Source organism: Xiphophorus hellerii, chromosome 4, assembly GCF_003331165.1.
Source record: "Xiphophorus hellerii strain 12219 chromosome 4, Xiphophorus_hellerii-4.1, whole genome shotgun sequence".
Taxonomy (NCBI): Eukaryota; Metazoa; Chordata; class Actinopteri; order Cyprinodontiformes; family Poeciliidae; genus Xiphophorus; species Xiphophorus hellerii.
In genome coordinates, this window is record NC_045675.1 from 29,524,818 (window position 1) to 29,543,711 (window position 18,894).

An 18,894-nucleotide genomic window follows, 5' to 3' on the forward strand; every position below is an offset into this window, starting at 1 on the left:
GGATCTCCAAAGGCATCTGGCTGACCGCCACCAAGAGGCATGAGCTGCACTGTTAAGAATCACAGCATGTGAGGGTGATGTCTTGTAGCTGTTGGCGCTGCATCAAAGATAAAAGAAAGCCCCGCGTTGCCCCCCCCAGTGAGCCTCTTTCAGGCGAGTGACTACTGCCCCGCGGGGCTAAGAATAGGGCACAATACTTGAGATTTAATCCGACAAATCGCTGGCATTTAAAAAAAAAGAAAAGAAAAGAAAAAAGCAGACTCCAGGAGAACGCATCCTATAGGAAATGTGCGGTCGTTCTGAAGGATTGGAGCTAAATAACGGCTGAGCCGCACGCCGCACTTTCAGCTTCCACTCTGTCGTAGTTCTTCTCTTTCCGCTGAACTTCTCATTCATCTCCGCAGGCTGACATGACTGAACTGCATACCTTGGACAGAGTCTCTGTTGTTGTTGAAACTTCACTGTGCTGGACGCGAGCCTGGGTCAATTATAGTGACAAAAGCAAACTGTCAGAAAGATGAAGTGACCAGCGAGGGCTTTCTGGCTGTTTAGTCAAATGCAGCCCGAAACTAGTCAAATGCTGTGAAGCATTTGACTAGTTTTACTGTTGGGATCAATAAGAAAGCAAGCTTTTAAACATTTACAGCGCTGCATTGGGAATGGGCCTGCGTGACATTGTCACGGAATGGTAGCTTTTGGTAAAAAGCGTCACGGTTTCATGGCCTTGTGGTGTGCATGTCTGCACATTTTACACTGCTAAATCCTACCCAGTATTTTTAGTCTAGTTTCTAGTGCAAACATCGCAGGACACTTGAAATAAGACAAAACTAACTCACAATTAACTTTTCAGCAAGAAATACAAGATTGTTTTAAGTTATTAATCCCTTAATATTGATGAAAAATTTCTAGTTCCACTGGCAGATTATTTCACTTATAACATGGGAAAAATGCCTTGTAATAAATTAAATAATCTGCCAGTGGTACTACAACTTTTTCATCAATATTAAGGGATTATTGAATCAAAACAAGCTCCTATATCTTGCTGAAAAGTTACTTATGAGTTGGTTTTGTCTTATTTAAAGTGTACTAAGATATTTGCACTAGAAAATAGATTAAAAACACTTGGTAAGAATTTGTGTTTTTGTTGTGTAACAGAATAAGCAACAATTATTCTGCTGTTACGACAACATTTAGAACAATTATAATACTACTAACTAGGAGTGCACCGATTGCAGTTTCCTGGCTGATCACCGATCTTTAAAAAGCCCGATGTGCCAATTCTGATTAAGGCCGAGATAAATTCTTTTTTGTCTGAAAAAGTGCGAAATATAACAAAGTTGCTATGTTGGCAGCAGTGGAGGAACACAAACAGTACGAGCTGATATTAGCTTGTTCATTTGCCAGGCTAAATCATTCTGGCGTCTAATAAATAGAAATGTTTTGAAAATCCTAGATGACCTAAAGCAGGAGAAATTTAGTCTTTTTTTATTGTCAAACAATGAGGAAAGAAAGGATGAAAAGCAAGGTATGTTTTTATTTTAATGTGTGTAAATATGTTGTTTCAGATGTAAATGTTATAGAAAATAGTACAACTTGTTACTGTTTTGAATAGATTGTAGATTTTGTTTTAAAAAACTTTGTAGACTGTGACTGTTGTGACATTTAATGACTCAGACTACATCTCTTCATGGTTAAAGTCAAATGCACGTAATCCCAAATCATGCGAGATTTATGTATGGAAAAAAGAAAATCACAAAGAGAAGTCATCCAATCTTTTCTGTATCTTGAAATCGGGCAGAGGCAGCTGCAGCGATACAGTTCGGCACGTTAAACTACATCAGAACTGATTTGACCAAAAGTGAAGCCAAACGCACCCGAAAGCAGAAGTTTTTGTGTGAAAAACTCAATGATTCAACAGCCTGCGGAGACACATGTGATTGCAGTAACTTGTAGTAACGTTCGGTTGTTGATGTTGTGGTGGATAACCTTTGACCTACACTTCTGAACTTATGTTGGATCAGCCGTCATTGAGGTTTGTGGACAGTTGTTTATGCACATGCACACACGCATGTTTGCGTGGCTATCTTTGTGGGGACTTTCCATTGACTTCCATTCATTTCTACAGCCTAAACCTTACCCTTATCCTAACCCTAACCATTACATACGTAACCCTGACCCTATCCAAAACTCAATTCACACCTTAGTCCTAAATCTAACTTATGACCCAAAAATAGCGTTTCCCCTTGTGGGGACCAGGCTTCAGTCCCCACAACGTATTATGTTTCAGGAAAATGTTCCCGACGATGTATTACAAACAAATGCCTGCAAACACACACCACCTTTCTTAAGGCTCCATCACAATGTTTTCCTGTGTATTATTATTATTATTTTTTTCCTTTTTTTTTCTCCGAAGAGTTTTTGCGGCGCTAGTGGCTCGTATTTTTTTCTACAGTAGGCAGACAGGAAGGAGGGTGAGGAGAGGGGGGGAAGACATGCGGTAAAGGTCGTCGGGACCGGGAGTCGAACCCGCGACGTCCGCGTCGAGGACTAAGGCCTCCAAACGTGGGGCGTGCTAACCCCCTGCGCCACCACAGCACGCCCCATCCTGTGTATTATTTGTTAGAAGCCTGACCAGAATGCCAGACGGAAAAGGGAGTCGGTTTAATGTAGCACCCCAATAAACAGAGCCAGTCGATACAGTCGACCGTGGGCACAGTGCAAGCTTTATCCTATGCTAAGTGCTAGAGTCCAACAATAAGACACACTAATTTATAAAAGGTCTGGAGGCTCTTTTGGAGGGATCATACCAAACAAACAGTGAGAACAGCACTAGTTATTTCTCATTTATCTTACAACAATACAGCACTGTTCACAGCTAGTTGAGCAAATGAGATGTCACAATTAGGTTGCTGTTTCCAAAAATATGACCACAAACTGAACAGGCCCTTCTCAGAAAAATGACTAAAGATTAAAAGCTGCTCTGTCACGATAGTTGCCGTTACCAGTGATTTCTAATCGTGATTAAGCTCTAATCACGATTAGAGCAATTAAACAAAGCTATTTTAAAAACGCAAAGATAAGATGAGCCAATGGAAAACCACAAACAATGACAAACCATGACAAACAAGTACAAATATGGGTTTTCTTCATTTTTTTTTTTGTTGTTGTGAAAAATCATACTTGGTATTCTATTTTAAAAGTGCTTCAGAAACATTTTTTAAATTTGCTCAAATTAATAAATGTTAATTTCTTCAATAGGCTCATCTAAGTTTAATGTTAGCCTGTTCTTCAAATAGACTGGTTTTTGTCATTCTCAATCTATGGTGGTTCTAACCGCAAATAAATTGGGATCATTTGCCAGCTTCAGTCAACAATCTTAATTTCAACCAGCCTTAATAATTATTTGTGCCTCCTTTGACAGTCAGCCAGTTTGTTTTTGCACTGACGCATGAAAAAGACGCCAAAACGAACGATTTAAAAGGGGTGGCATTATCTTAAAAATGCTTTCACAGCAGGCCATACCCGTCATTCCCATTACCGATCCAAAAGGTACATTAAATGCTCAGTGTCGCAAAAAAAGTGCCACTGTTTGTGTGTTAAACAGTTACTGGTGTCTTCAGCTCCTACGTTTGAGGAGTAAATGATGCAACAATGGCGGCAAAACGTTACCCTGAACCAGCTGTTTCCAAACCCGCTGTTGACAATTGCAAGACGTTTTGATGTCATTTAAATAAAAATGAAATGATCATTTTTGGTCATTTTTACATACATTAAACAAAATCTTTACATATTACAATTGTTCTGTGTGGAAAAAAAAAACTTGAGTGCTTAATTTTCCTGCCTGATCATAATAATTTGATCCAAAGGAGCTTCTCGTGGGACCTCTCCGACATGGGACGCCTGTTGTAGCGAGAGGGGCCCGTCCTTTAAATATAGTCAAATTTCATGCTTAAATGTTGCAAATAGACAGACCAATATGTAAACAAGCAGCCTTCCAATTGGCCAGGCGCTGCCTTAGCCGGCTCGTCTGTCTGCATGACATTTGTGGGAATAAACAAAATGAGGCGGAGAGAAGGCAAATTCTGCACGGCTAATGGCTGTCGGAGCTTCCCCAGGTGTCCAGTTGTGGTTTCACAGCAGGAGAGTTTACACAGACACTCTTTAGTATCAATATTTGAATTGTGCGTATTGATAATCTTTACTGCAACTGGTTTGGCAAAGTAGGAACTTTTTTGAAGCTTGAAGGCTTTTCCACATTGAGGGCTGCCACAAAGTGGAGCCTTAAATGTACATTTTCAGGAAGTAAATGTATCAAATTTCCTCTGAAGGAGTAAAATCACAACTTGGTACAAGTGTGAGAGTCAGGCTCCAAGAAAGGCAAACACACAGTGGAAGTTTAAATAAACAGAACACGAGTCATGTTGGCCATTGGTTTCTAACAGCAGAGCCAATGAGTAGAGACTATGAAACAGGACAAGCATCTCACTGAAACACCTGTGTTTCAGGAAAGTGGGTGTTTGCTGGCGTGTGCAATGAAAACGGCAGGAAAAAACTTTGATGGCGCTGAGATTTCATCCTAAGCCGACTCAGACTGCCGCTCATTTTATGGCAACATCTGTAATTTGAACACGACTTCTAGACACCGTGTTAAAGACATCTAAAAGTCTGCGCACATCTTGTGCAGGAGAATTTGACACCGACTGTTTGGAGCGGCTCCAACTGATGGCAGCTCGACCTACTTTTTGATTAATTTAGCTGGTGAATATTTGACCAGTCTGCAGTTTTTTACGTTGTTGATGTGACAATGCTCGACAATAACTCACAACCCCACCAGATTTCCTTTCATATTGAACAGATTCTTACTTGTGCACATACTTTTTTCACAAACAGTATTTAACAACTAGAAAAACAAATGTTTTCTTTGTTTCATTTGAGTTTTTAAGTTTTGTTACTTGTGACCAGAATTAGTTTGCATTTATATTTTCTTGGACGCTCTAAACATATTCTGTGATTTTGTATATATTGACATCAGAATATATTATTTACTTCTAGTGGCTGTTCATAAAGAAAAGTAAAAGAAAACAACAACTATGTTTTGATGTTACATATTTGTTTAGCCCAAGAAAAAAATAAAAGAGGGAAAGCAGAAAATGTGGAATACCATCTACGATATTGTTATTGAGGTATTTTAAAATATATATATATTGAGTTATAATTTTTTGGCAAAGTTATCCACATGAAAACAAAACATTTTTCTGCAAAAAATTGGAATTGAGCATCAAGAACGTAGTCGTTCGCACAGCAGGCTGCATGATGGGCATTTAACTTTCATATGGTAATTCTTAATATTTTGTTAAAAATCTAAATCTAAAACAAGATTGTAATATACCACATGTAGAGCACCTTTCATTCCAGTATACACATAATGAAAAACAGAAAGTGAATAAAAACTATACATACTTGACTTGAGCATTCACAGAATTTGCTTCTTTCCTCACATTTAGAGCCACATTAAATATGCTTCTCACCAGCATAAGTAGTGACATGTATATACAAAATAGTGAGAGCAACTCAAAAGGCCTAAAAGTGGACATTACAATATCAGATTAAATCGTTAGAATTTGAGAAATGAAACCAATCTGCCTATCTGTTATTCATATTTTCGTCTGTCACACAAAAGCTTAAGCTCTTTTTTTTAAATTATGAACATTTCACTTCCTTACATTTTCAAAGAAAAACAGTGAAGTAAAGAGACATCAAGATGAAATTCTGAGCTCTACATTGTAGCACAAAATTCCCCTTTTTAAAATACATCCTTTTTGTCACTTCCTTCCCTTTTCTTGACATGGACGAAGAAAACGTCGGTCAGACAGATTCCTCCTCTCACTAACTGTACACGCACACGCCTCATGGCGGCTGATGCAAAACAAGCCGTGTTGTACGTGAGGCATATTTGCATGTCGCGCCTTTTAATCAAAACTAATATGCGCTCTCTATAAACAGAACGCACACGGAGCAAATAAGACAAGTGGGAGGCAAAGCGAATCCTCTGAAGACGCTGCCGTCGACTCCTTACCTCTAAAATGTCGGTGTTGGTTCTGCTCTCGTGGGGCTCGTTGTACTCGGTGTACTTCAGCAGGACTTTGTCCATGTCCGTGCTGGCGTACTGGAACAGCTTGTTGGAGCTGTTGAAGATGATGAGGGCTATTTCACAGTCGCAGAGAACGCTCAGCTCGTAGGCCTTCTTCATCAGGCCGAACTTCCTCTTCATGAAAGTCACCTGGAGGAGCAAAGCAAACCCAAACTAACCAAATGGATTTGTGTTAACAGATCCATTTGGTTCTGTTAACCAAATGGACATGGGTTTGGTTAGTCATGGGTTAGGCTCTGTTGGTGGCCTAACCCATGACTGAATACCACCGGCCCCTGTGATGTCCTCTGACATATTTAAAGGGGACCTACTATGCAAAACCCACTTTTTGCAGGGTTTCATCCTTCAGTTGGTTTTGTTGGTGTCTGGAAAATTAGTTTTTTCAAAAACCTCCCGATTGTTGTGTCACAATCGAAACTCATCTCACCCCCCAAGCTGAGCGCAGCTTAGCAACAACTGCGGAGCTCCAGCATGTTTGGTCAGCTGGTTTTGCCACTGTATTCGCTGTACAATGGCCGCTGGAAAAGACTTAGTTTTTTTAAAGGTTTTTTTTGGCTCTAGTGGCCTTTATTTGAAAGTACTGTGACAGGAAAGTAGAGTAATGAGAGAGAGGAAAGACAGGGGTCAAAAGTCACCAGGCCGGGAATCGAACCTGCAACAGCCCACATTTTTAAAGAAGTATTTTTTTCTACAGAACTCCCATGATTCATAAGGCCTCTTTATGTGGGCTGTGCTTCACCCCTGCGTCACCACAGCACCCCCGAAAAGACTTACTGTTGACTCACTATCCAGAGACCACCTCCTGTAGTCTTGTTGGTTGTCGGGGCGGCGCCACTTCTGCTTTCAAAGATGTGCGGTTGTATATTTGCGCCTCTGTTTGTAGCCATTTTCACGTGTGAGAGTAAGTGTTGAGTTGGAGGGCGTGGCCAGCAGCAGATTATTTGGATTTAAGGCGACAAGCGGTCCTTAAGCAGGAACTCAAAGTCGGCAGGACTGAGCAGACTGAAATCTCATTTTCTAAGAATGATTTTGTGCCAAAAAATGTAATGAGCACGTTTTTTTTATAGCCCACCGACCTGTCCTAACCTGTTCATTAGGTCACCTTTGATAATGTGTTGACTGAATCAATCCCAGCTTTATTGTAAAAAATTCTCCCCCACTTCTTCAACTGATAAATTGAATAGATTCATATGGAAACATGACTCATATTCTCAACGCCTTCATGTATGGAGTGTCTGTTTTACAGCTGACAGTGAGCACCAGGTGACACGCTGATCGTTCTCTCTCATCCCCGTCTCACTCCCTGCTGTGAATCAGACGGCGTTTTTCTGGTGGTAAATGTTTCTGTGATCATACCTTCTGGGATCCTGACGCTGAAGCTCTGATCATACGTTATATTTAGACTTTTTTTTATTTTCGTTCCTCACGTGCATCTGATGAAGTCCCTGATTCTGATGTTTCAAAATGAACGTTATAAACACAACCTTTCTACTTGTGAGTTTCTGGTGGCGGTGCACCAATAAATCTGACTCACAAGCGACATCGACAAACAACAACAATGGATGACAAAGTCGCTTCTCCTGGCCAACTGGGGGTTCGTTTTTTTATTTAAAAAAAAAAACTGATCTGATTGGACACTGGAACAGACTGCGGTGTTCAAATTGTGCTACAGTGAGTTTAAAAGGAGCCTAAGATAGTATCTCAATGCAAAAAAATGCTGATGTCAGCATTTTTCCCACAGCCCACATTTCTAAAGAAGTATTTATTTCTACAGAACTCCCATGAATCATCAGCGACCCTTGACCCTTGACAGCCGAATTTGTATAAGAGTACCAATCTGACGCTTCAATAACCTAACAGATTAAAAACAATAGATACATTTTCTTGCTGAGCTCACCTGTCTATTTATTCAATTATTTAACAGCAAAAAGGGGTTTTGAATTGAATATTTTGCTAATTTTGTCGACATATGATTTTTAACTAAAATGCGACTTATTGCGATTATGAAATTTCAGGGTTAATTTCATAACTTGATTACAATTTTTTAATTGACTTCCACTACAAAGGAAAAGCTCTTAAAATTTATACTTTGTTTATATTGTAATTCGTATACAAAAAAATTTAGTGTACGTACTATAAAAAAAGTTCAAACTCATTTAATGTGAGATGTAGACTAATCACTTAATCATAAAACGTGCCGATTAATCGTTAGTAGCAGCATGAAATTACACATTATCCCACTTTGACGAGAGTCTGATCCAACAAATGCATTTGACTGAGCTCACCGCACTGGGATTTGCTTAACGTGTTGTTGTTTTCCACCACCTGAAAGCCAGTCAGTTGAGCAGACGGTTCTCGGTGCAGATCAGAGCGTATTTGCATACCGGCCCGACCGGCGCAGAAGGCGCTTTGTAGAGGACAAGTGCTGGGTGGGACCGATCGTCCTGCGCTCGGAGCGCCTCACCTGGGACTGGAGCACCAAGGATGCTCACTGACTGCAGAGGTGACGGGGAGCTTAAGGACTCTGTTTAGGCTCTAATATGTTCAGGTTAGAAAGCACAACTAAATAAATAACCATCTCATTGCTGTTGGTAGATAAGTGATGGTGGTTTTCACTGCAAAAACACAAAATCTTACCAAGTGATTTTTGTCTAGGTTCTAATGCAAATAAAGCAAACTTGAAATAAGACGAAACAAACTTACAAGTAATTTTTTGGGAAGCTTGTTTTAAGTCTGTAATTCCTTAATATTGATGAAAAAAGTACTATTTCCATTGGCAGACTATTTCACTTATAACTAAAATTTTTCCCAAGTTATAAGTGAAATAATCTGCCAATGGAACTTTTTCATCAATATTAAAGAATTATTTACTTTAAAAAGCTCTTATATCGTCCTGAAAAGTTACTTATAAGTTTGTTTTGTCATATTTCAAGTTACTACTTGGTAAGATTTTGGGTTTTGGCAGTGTTTTACTATAATTCAATTGCTTCAGTATCTTAGATAAAATTTAAAATATATTTATTTATATATTAGGGCTGTATAATTAAATCTACAATATTTATTGATTTTTTTTCCACCCTCGGAAGGTATTGATTTTTCATCTGCAAGTATCGATACGTTAAACCATGTCTGGTTTGTGACGGCGTAGCAGCAGGACTCCGCCTCCCCCAGTCTCACTTTCAACTTGTGCTTAAAGTGCACATTATAAACTACATACACGTTTTTAAATTGTGTTAATAGGCAAAGTAAAACCGGAGTTATGCTAAAATAAGTAAACCATATTTTTCCGAATGTCAGAGAAATGTCAAAAACCGGCTTTTCTGGGAATGTGAAAGGGAATGAGCTTCCAAACGTAAACAACAAAACGCAACATTAGATTCCTTTGTTTTTGGAAATCTCAAATCTTCAATAAATAACGATGGGCTGTATTTTGTTGCTAAGAAACAAAGTAAAGTTGCGCAAGTAACTGTGAAAGAGAAGCAGAACGGAGCAGTGGCAAAAGCAGTGAGATGGCGAAATTAATGCAAAGTTTGGATATCGGTGCGACTATTGGCATCCACTTCGTAATTCGTTTTTAGCTTAGTGGTTTCTGTTCTGTATATAAACGATTACCTGAAGAATGTAATCTTCAGGTACGCCAGAGGATTTGGCGCTCTGGCGTAAAATCCACATGAATTAAATGACAGCAACTAATTTTCTCACTGCATCTTTGATTCATTTTGTCCAGCTGTAGACTGTTAGACTCTGTCCAATCAGAGTCAGGTATTGTGTAGTTGGTGCTTTTAATCAGTTTTCAGTTAATTAAATCCAAGTCTATGGAACACAAAATGTCACTAAAATCACTCAGAAAACCGCAAAAGCGCATCGAGTTGTATCGTTTGCCAAATATTGTGATACATGTCATATCGTGATCAGAATATCGTATCGTGATATACGATATATATATATATATATATATATATACATACATATATATATATATGAAACGAAATATGTACCAGAAAGATAAAATGAGAAAGCAGAAAAAATGGCTAAAAACAGATGATGTGCTTGACAGATAAAACAAAACCGCAAGCCAACTTCCTAAAATAGAGCCCATGATCTAAATATAAGACTCGGGGCGATATGCACACCAGACAACTGCAGCAGTGTCCGTTCTCAAACAGCTCGGGCCGAGACAACCAAACATCAAATGTAAACAATCTTCCCAGATATTTATTTCCAGCCACATCCATATTTCCAGAGCCTGTGCAATCCTTCCAGACAGGCTGGTATTTGTTGTGCTGTTGAGGGGGGGGGTGATATATATATAGATATATATATAAGTATATATAGAGGAGTCAGACAGCGAGGGATTCCAGCGGCCAGCCGCGTGGAGATGTAAGGAGATGTGAGGAGAGAGGGCCACTGTGTGTCCCTGACGCTGACCCGCCCTGCTAATGACAGGGTGCTGTCCGAGCGCTGCTAACCAGAAATTACTGCCCTCACCGCCCAGCAGCTGCGCACACTGCTGTCTCAGAAAGGAAACGGTGCAGAGAAAGGTCCAGGAGCTCCTCGGGATGGAGGCCTAACGCTGTTTTTGTAACGGGAGATCCGATCTGGAGTGATTTGCTAAATGACACGCAATGCTCCAACTTATGCCCCCCACATTTCATCCATGTCATCAACTTTATTGGGATTTAATGTGATGGAAAAACGCAAATCATATTTGTGAAACAAAAGGAAAATAAAGCATGTTTTCAATTGTTGGTTTTTATCACCAAAAGCTGAAAAGTGTGGAGTGCATTTCTTTCAAGTCCTCCTCATCCATTCTACACACAACTGCTTTTAGTTGCAAATACACCAGCAAGTATTTTTAGAAATCTCAGTTTTGCAAATGTCAAGTCTCTACGCTCATTTTCAAATAATTTAGGTCTGGACTTTGACTAGGCCCTTCTAACACATAGGGGTTTTCTTCCAAATTCTCCTGTATTAAGCTCCATTTATTTTTCTCTATAGACTCTGAGCAGAAGAAAAGCATCAGCACAGCATGATAATGTGCAGATGGTTATTAGCTCGGCTTGTAGATCAGAAATCCGCGGCGATCAGACTGTAGTTTCCTGGCTGATCACCGGTCTTTAAAATGCCTGAACATTTTTGGCCAATATCAATTATTTTGTCTTAAAAGTTAATAAGTATTGCAGCAGTGGGGTGACTATTGTCATGAAGACGTGACCTGGAGGGCAGGTCTGTCTCACAGCAGAGCAAAAGGGAAGAGTAGCTGATTTTCAGAACTTTACAGAGGCGGATAAGATTGGTTTTTCATGGAAGTATCGGCCAATAGCTGATCGTTCAAAATTAAGGGAATCTGGGTCGATTTATCAGTGCACCGCTACCGAAGAGTTTAAATTCTGTCTCATCTGACCAAACCAAATAATGATCATTTTCTACACATGGCTCGTGGCAAACCGTAATCAAATTTTCTTTCAACAACATTTTTTTTTTCTTGCTACTCTTTCATGAAAGCCAGATTTGCAGAGGGCAGAATTTGTGATCGTCTTGTCAACAGATTATTGAGCCTAAACTGCAGCTCCTCCAGCGTTGCCATTTGCCTTTTGGCTGCTTCTCTATTTAATGCTCTCCTTAACCAGTCTGTCATTTTAATTAAACAACCTCACCTTAACAAGACAACAGCTGTCTCGTAGTTCTTTTATTTTTAGATGATGGATTGAACTGTTCTGTGAGACATTCAAAGCGTTCTTGTTTTTAACCTAACTTTGCTTTCAACTTCTCCACAGCATCCACCCTGCCCCGTCTGCTCTATGTTAAGCTGTTTGTTCTCCAACGTTCTCTAAAGAACCTCTGAAACCTTCAACTAAACTTATACTTAATTACACCCAGATCGATTCCAGTCACTAAATACATTGGTTTTAAACCAACTGATTGCTGAATTTTAATGAATGAGTGTCAGAGTAATGCCACATTTGTTTTTAGATTTTTAGATTTTGTTTGAGATTTTAATGACTAAAACATTTGAAAATCATTGTTTTAATTCCAATTCACAGGTATGCTGCTTTGCATTGGTTTGTGACAAAATCCCAATGAAATACACTAAAGTTTACGGCTGTAATGTAACAAAATGTGACAATTGTAAAAGTTGGGGATGAGTGAAAACATCTGGATATTTCTTGTATTTCTATAAAAGCTGCATTAGGTACTGTAACTAGAGGTACGCCGGTAAATTACTTTTTACATACATTAGCATCACTGCACATGTTAGTTATGCATATTGCTGTACACGAGTAAAGATTTGTTTTTACATTCTAATCCTCTCAGCTCTAGATGTTAGATCTCAACTCAGTCTGTAGCACATCATCACCAAACCTGCCGAGACTCTTCTAAAACACCAGCTCCACCGGTTCCAGTTGCTCTTCTACAGATGTAAATCATATGTTTTCAGGAGAAATTTCCTTCCACTACATCATGCATCAGACAGTTTCAAAGATGCACGATCTTTGAAACTGTCTTGGTTTCTTGGTTTTCAGTAAAATTACAGTTTTGCACAGGTATTCAGAAGCACAGATGATACTGTTACTTTCTGTCTTCCAGAAAACAACATGTAATCAGAAGAAACGACGTAAGAAGACAGACGGGGAAGGAGGCACCGACCTGTCTGTTCCTCTCATCCAGGATCCGACTGATCTGAATCTTCTTCCTCCCCATGGCCGACACAAACTCCACTAACAGCCGAAGAGGAATACCAGCGGGCTCAAGGTGGTTAAAAATTCAAAAGGCAATCCTTAACACATAGTCCCGACGTCAGCTGCTGTTACGCCGGCATCAGCTCGCCATCGGCCTGCTGAAAGAGAGACACACGCAGAGTCAAACAAGTCCTGCTTTCACTCCATCACAACCCGTCTTCAGCTTAGATGCATTTTTTTTTTTTTACCAGACATGAGGGGAGTTTGGAAGATCATCAACTGCATCTACCTTTGTGATTAATGTCATTTATGGGATCATTATTGTGATTTCCTCGACTTTGAGTCAGCACTAAGTATTAGCAAAACAACTTCAGACATTTTTACCCCCCCCAACTCCATCCTCATGCGTCACTTTACCGTCAAACTAAAACAATGGAAATGTTACCAGCTTCTTGTCAACAGACAAAGAGTCTTTTCAGGGTTCCTGTAAGTTTCAGCAACTTTTTAAGACTATTAAGAATAAAATTTGGTACTTGTATCATGACAGAAATGGACAAAAGAAAATCACAAATAAACAAATAGTATGAGTTAGCGACAGAAGTGAGCCGTATAGGACAGACATCGTCCGGCCAGTTGGCAATGAACTGGCACTTGCCAACTATGAACGTAATAAAGCTAGCTAGCTTTACTCTTGTTAGCTATCCAGCTAGCAAAGGTAAAACTAATTAGCTATGTCCTTTTAGCTCGGACATAAAAAAGCACTTACCATCATGGGTAAGTGCTAGCTAGCTAATGAGGATAAAGCTAGCTAGCTTTTTTTACGCCTATCAAGAGTAAATGCTAGCTAGCTAACTAGCAAGCGTATATAAGAAGCTATTTACTAGCTTTTATTCTATTTTGATTCTTCTCATCATTTGTACCATCTTCAGTTCAATCCTGAATTTTCTTCTACTAATTCAGCTCAATGACAATAAAGGCTTCCATTTCATTTCATTTCATTTCATTTCAGTAGCCACCACCACTTTGAGTCACAGAACGCAATGAGGATGTCCGTGTGTTACTCAAAGTTTTTTGTGTAACAATAAAGTCCCACAAGAAAAAAGAAAACTGCATAAAAATACATATGATTAAATAATCCTGCTACAAAAAAAGTAAGACCTCTGATTAACATTTAAGACCAACATTGTTTTTCAATTAATTTAGGACATTTCAAGCCCTTAATTTTTAGATGCATGAATTTAAGACTTTTTAAGAGTGCATGAGTACCCTGCTTCAACAGCAGGAAACAGAGCATACTATATTCAAAACTTCTCTGTCCCTTTTTGTTTGCCCATGAATCTGTAATCGCTGGATGTTGCATTAAACACAGCAAACAGCTAAACAAAAAAATAACCAAACATTTGCTTGTCTACTCTGTGTCAAACCTCAGCCTCCGTTTGCAGGAACCACCCAGGATCCACCAGCACGCTCTCTGCTGATTTCTCTTCCCTCCCTGCACCGGTGCCCACCTGCTCTGCTGCGTCCCTCCTCTCCTCAGCTTCAGCGTTTCTGCGCTCTGCTGTGCCCCTGCAGAGCTCCTTAGCACTTTAACCTAATCTCATCTGATCTGGGAGGAGGCAGAGAGCGAGACGAAGCCAGGCTTAAACCGAACCCTCCCTGGACGTCTGCAGACCTTCGAGGCCCCCCGCCCCCCACGCCCCTCCAGAGATTGGACTAATGTGATGGGCCTTCATCAAATCAACATGTTTGACCACTTTTTACTGATTTACAGGGAGTTTGTGTTCCATGAAAGACAATATAGTAGAGTGACAGTCACTTAATGCCACAAAATGAAAAATAAACAGAAATGAAGAGAATATTTATAATGCATCTCCCATTTTCTCTTCTATTTCCCCTTACAGACAAAGGCTCCTTACATATTAGGGATTTAGATTCATCCTTTTTACAATCTGGATGATTGGATGGAAAAACCAAAATATTTTGAGGGAGAAGATAAAAAAAAAAAAAAATCTGTTTTATCTTCAAACTCTGCTACGTTTCTTCCTCAACGTGCTCGGTGGGATGATATCTTAGAGTCGCTGTTGTGGTGAAAAAGAACACTTTGTATCACTTTGATCGAGTATGATAATCTGTGAAACACAAAAGGCCCTTTCAAGGGCCGCGGTAACTGAGTTACTGTATTGATATTGTAGCAGGACTCTGCTAAACATTAGACATTCGAGTTCATCTTTGGTAGGTAAATGGATTGTGCGACGCAGCGCCTTGCAAAAGTATCTGTATCCCTTGAATCTTGTCGCCACCAGGAGACGCAAGATCCACTTTTTTCACTAACAATACCGATATCTGAGGTTAAGTATCGACCGATACCGATCTGATACAGAAAATCAGTGCTGAATTGACTTAAAATGTTTCTCATTTTAAAACACAGACATACATATACTGAATTACAAATTTATTTGATAACTCAGCACACTTACTTACACCAGTAGCTTCACAAATTTGGTCAAACAGGTAAAAACAACTTTAATCTGTTCAGTCAGTGCAATTAGGAGCATAACAGCTAATGTAGAATAAATAAATAGACTGAAACTGACAAAAATGTAGAAAATAAACTACAACAAACATTATTTGAAATGGCTCAGAAAGTGTAGTTAGGAATTCTAAATATAATGTCAAATAAATAATAAAGTCACTCAGAGCAAAAAGCATAGAGTTAGACTGAATAGATTTGCCTTTATGGATCGGGCAAACTCTCACTGATACAGAATTCTTTTCAATATCAGGACTGACAGATATTAACGTTGGATCGGTACGCCATAAACTTTTTGCATGGAGTTTGCATGATTCTCTGCAGGTACTCAAGCTTCGTGTCACAGTACAAGAATAATAAGTTAATTGCTATACACAGTGGACGGGTGGAACTTTTAAATGATGTTCCACTGAATATGTTCAAGGCAAATCAGTTCTTGTCTAAGGAGTTCATGCTGTGCGTTTTGTGGGCTGGCACAAACTCATGTAATCCAAAGACATGCAGGGTTGCAACGGTTTATCAACAACAATAAATACCAACAAATGTTAAAAGTGATGCATTGTGTAAAACCACGCTGTTCTTATGACAATGCACTACAGGAAGCCGTAGGGACAAAAGTGTCTCCATTTTTTAAGACACCATCATGTTTTAATGAGTCACCCATTTTGTGACTTGTCTGTCTAACTAAGGTATGCCTCTATTATTATTAAGTACATAAAAAGACATATTTAGTTTGAAAAAAAATAACTGGAATGGTAAGTTGTTTCTGGAACTGTAAATAAAGCATTTTAAACACAAACAGAACCCAGCGACTATGAATTGGCTTCAGCCTGAGAACCAACACCGAGGTGTGTCCCACAACTCTTTTTACATTCACCTCCCAGACAGCGTGTCCTGATCAATGTGGATGCAATTTGTTACTATGGCAGAAACTCTATCCGGCTGATGCCAAAATCGATCCAGAACACTGGAAGACAACCAACACTCACATAAACATCTGCTCAACTTGAGCTCTACTAAGACCTACGATGATACTAAACCCATTAGAAAAGTTGCATCTTTTACAATGAAGAACATAGGCACTATTTTATGCTGGTAATTTTGACAATATTATGTTTATGTAATTACCGTAACTCCACTGCTTCTGGTCAAATTAATTTGCAGATCTTATAATTAAACATGTAAAAAGTTTGTAGAGATAACCTTATACATCCAACACCATCTTCTGAATCTTACTTACATTTAAATTTAAAACTGCTGTAGAAAACTTTTATATAAAAATATGTTTTTTAGACATTTGATAAAACTGTAATTATGTCGTGACAGTATAACATGAGACAATCAGTGAAAAACAAAAAGAGCTTCTTGGTATTCTCCCAAAGCTCTTCTACACAAACGGTAAATGAAACGCACTGCTCCGTCAGAAACAACCAATCAGAGCCAGGAGGAGAGTCTTACCGCTGTCAATTACTCTCATGTATGCGCTGCTCACACTCTCATCTACGCAACAACTAGTTTCCCACAATGCAGGCTGCCATGAATTAGCATCACCACTGATGACGGTGTATAAACGGTTTTCCTGGAACGGTGAACTGCTTCTCTGCCTTTAGCACAATTAGCAGGTTTGTCATGGACTGAAACACTCTTCGCTGACTGCAGAAGCTTCAAAACACAATTCAATATCGGTGAGATGTTTACTCTGTAACGGCAAAAACTGGGGATTCTTTATTTCCCCACAAACGTTGCTATAACCCCCATCTCATCTTGTTTTTATGAATTCAGTTCCATACACTGCCTCGTCTTAAGAGCAGAGAGTATCATGACATCCATAATCAATGGCATTTAAAAATGTCAACATGCAATGTGTATCACTGTTGCTAACTTAGTTGTTACACCATTTGTCATGAGGTCAGGTTAGGTGACAAGTACCGATTACAAAGTGCAGTCACATACAACCTGTTGGATGAGTTTTCTAACCTTCAGTATGTTCTTCTTTCCTCAGTAAGTTTCCAGCAGAAGAAACGAAGACGTACGAGAAACAAATCAAACGATGACTGCCTCACAGTTTCGCCGTGCCGTAATCGAAAGGAAGGAACAGTTGATTTAATAATGACAAATCTATGAGATGTGGAGAGAACCCAATGTAAACTCCTCCAAACAGCCAGCTTCCTGTTAACACAGTCTTCTACATCACTTCCTGTGCTGTGAACTGTATGACTCTCAGAGGGGGAGTGCTGATATCATCTGTCCGACCGCAGCCCCCCCCCACACACACACACACACCACGCAGATAACATTTTCTGGCTCAGCTGTGCATCATTGTGAAACTGAGCGTGGAGGCAGCACATCAAACAAGCCAGAAGCAACAGATGACATCCTGAACATTCACAGCGTCACCAATAATTAACAACAATAATTCATTAACATAGTTATGCCAAACCCTCCGCTGGCTTTAGCTTCATACTAGTGCAATTTTTCCCATTTAAGGCCGCAGTACGGTAAGACCGCAGTAAACATTCAGTCAGTCAGTTTTTACATCAGGCAATATCTCGTTTATCATTGCTGCGCTCACACAGACTGCACCTGCATGTGTGAAATATGCTGCATTTTTTTACACTAAGTTACCAGATGATTTTATCTGAAAACCTTCCCAGAGAAATAAGGTCGAAAACAGAGATGCTGGTGGGCTGATAGTGCTTCCTGCAAGCTGTTAGCGCGTCAAGGTTCGAATACATTGTAGAAGTCTTCATAATCCTACATTCATAAGGCATGAAATCAACTTGCATCAATGTATTTCACCTGATTGTTGCTTTTTAACTCTTCCTCCTTTAGCTCGTCGTTCAAGAGGAGAGCAGCAAATGTCACGGTTGGACAGCGGGGATGTGGGGTGGTTGCATGAGGGGTTGGTGCAACACCACCGGACCGGGCACAAAATAAAGAGCTTGTGTGGTCTAGTGGACCACATCTCTACAGACCACAGATTGAACAACTTCGTTGAACGAGAAAGGAAGTTCTGCCTGGTTCACATGGCAAGATAATAATGCCAATTTTATACAATCTTGAAGATGCTATGATTATCATGAAGGCTCTAAAGATAATCTTATGAGATGTTCCTGCTGTTTGTGGGGTGTGAAGAGTGATCCGGTGCACCCGGAAGGACATCGAGAGATATCCGACATGTTGGATTGTCTTGGCCTGATATTTCAGCATGTTGCTCGACGCCTGAGACATTTGTTTGTATTTTCTATTTGTTGCCATCATCATCTTTTCCAGTTTGATCCCCACTCCATCCACCTCTGTTGTTGTATCCTCAGGAAAGACACTTCACCTGCCTTGCCTCCTGGTGGTGGTCAGAGGGCCCAGTGGCGCTGATTAATGGCAGCCTCGCTTCTCCATGGCTACAATTCAGTAGGTTGCCACCATCAGTGTGTGAATGGGTGAATCAATGAATGTAGTGTGAAGTGCTTTGGTGTCCTCTGGATTTCATAAAATGAATATAAAGTACAGGCCATTTACTATTTTCTCTAATAATC

At 39.7% G+C, this 18,894-nt stretch overlaps 1 protein-coding gene across 1 annotated transcript in view; it reads right to left on the minus strand.

Moving 5' to 3' along the window:
* Positions 1 to 18,894, minus strand: part of LOC116719118 (myocyte-specific enhancer factor 2A-like) — a 50,279-nt gene that overhangs the window by 14,255 nt on the left and 17,130 nt on the right. Inside the window, 2 exon segments of the mRNA XM_032561510.1 lie at positions 6,077 to 6,280; positions 12,800 to 12,989. Coding sequence (XP_032417401.1) covers positions 6,077 to 6,280; positions 12,800 to 12,853 — 258 coding nt within the window. The 5' untranslated portion in view covers positions 12,854 to 12,989.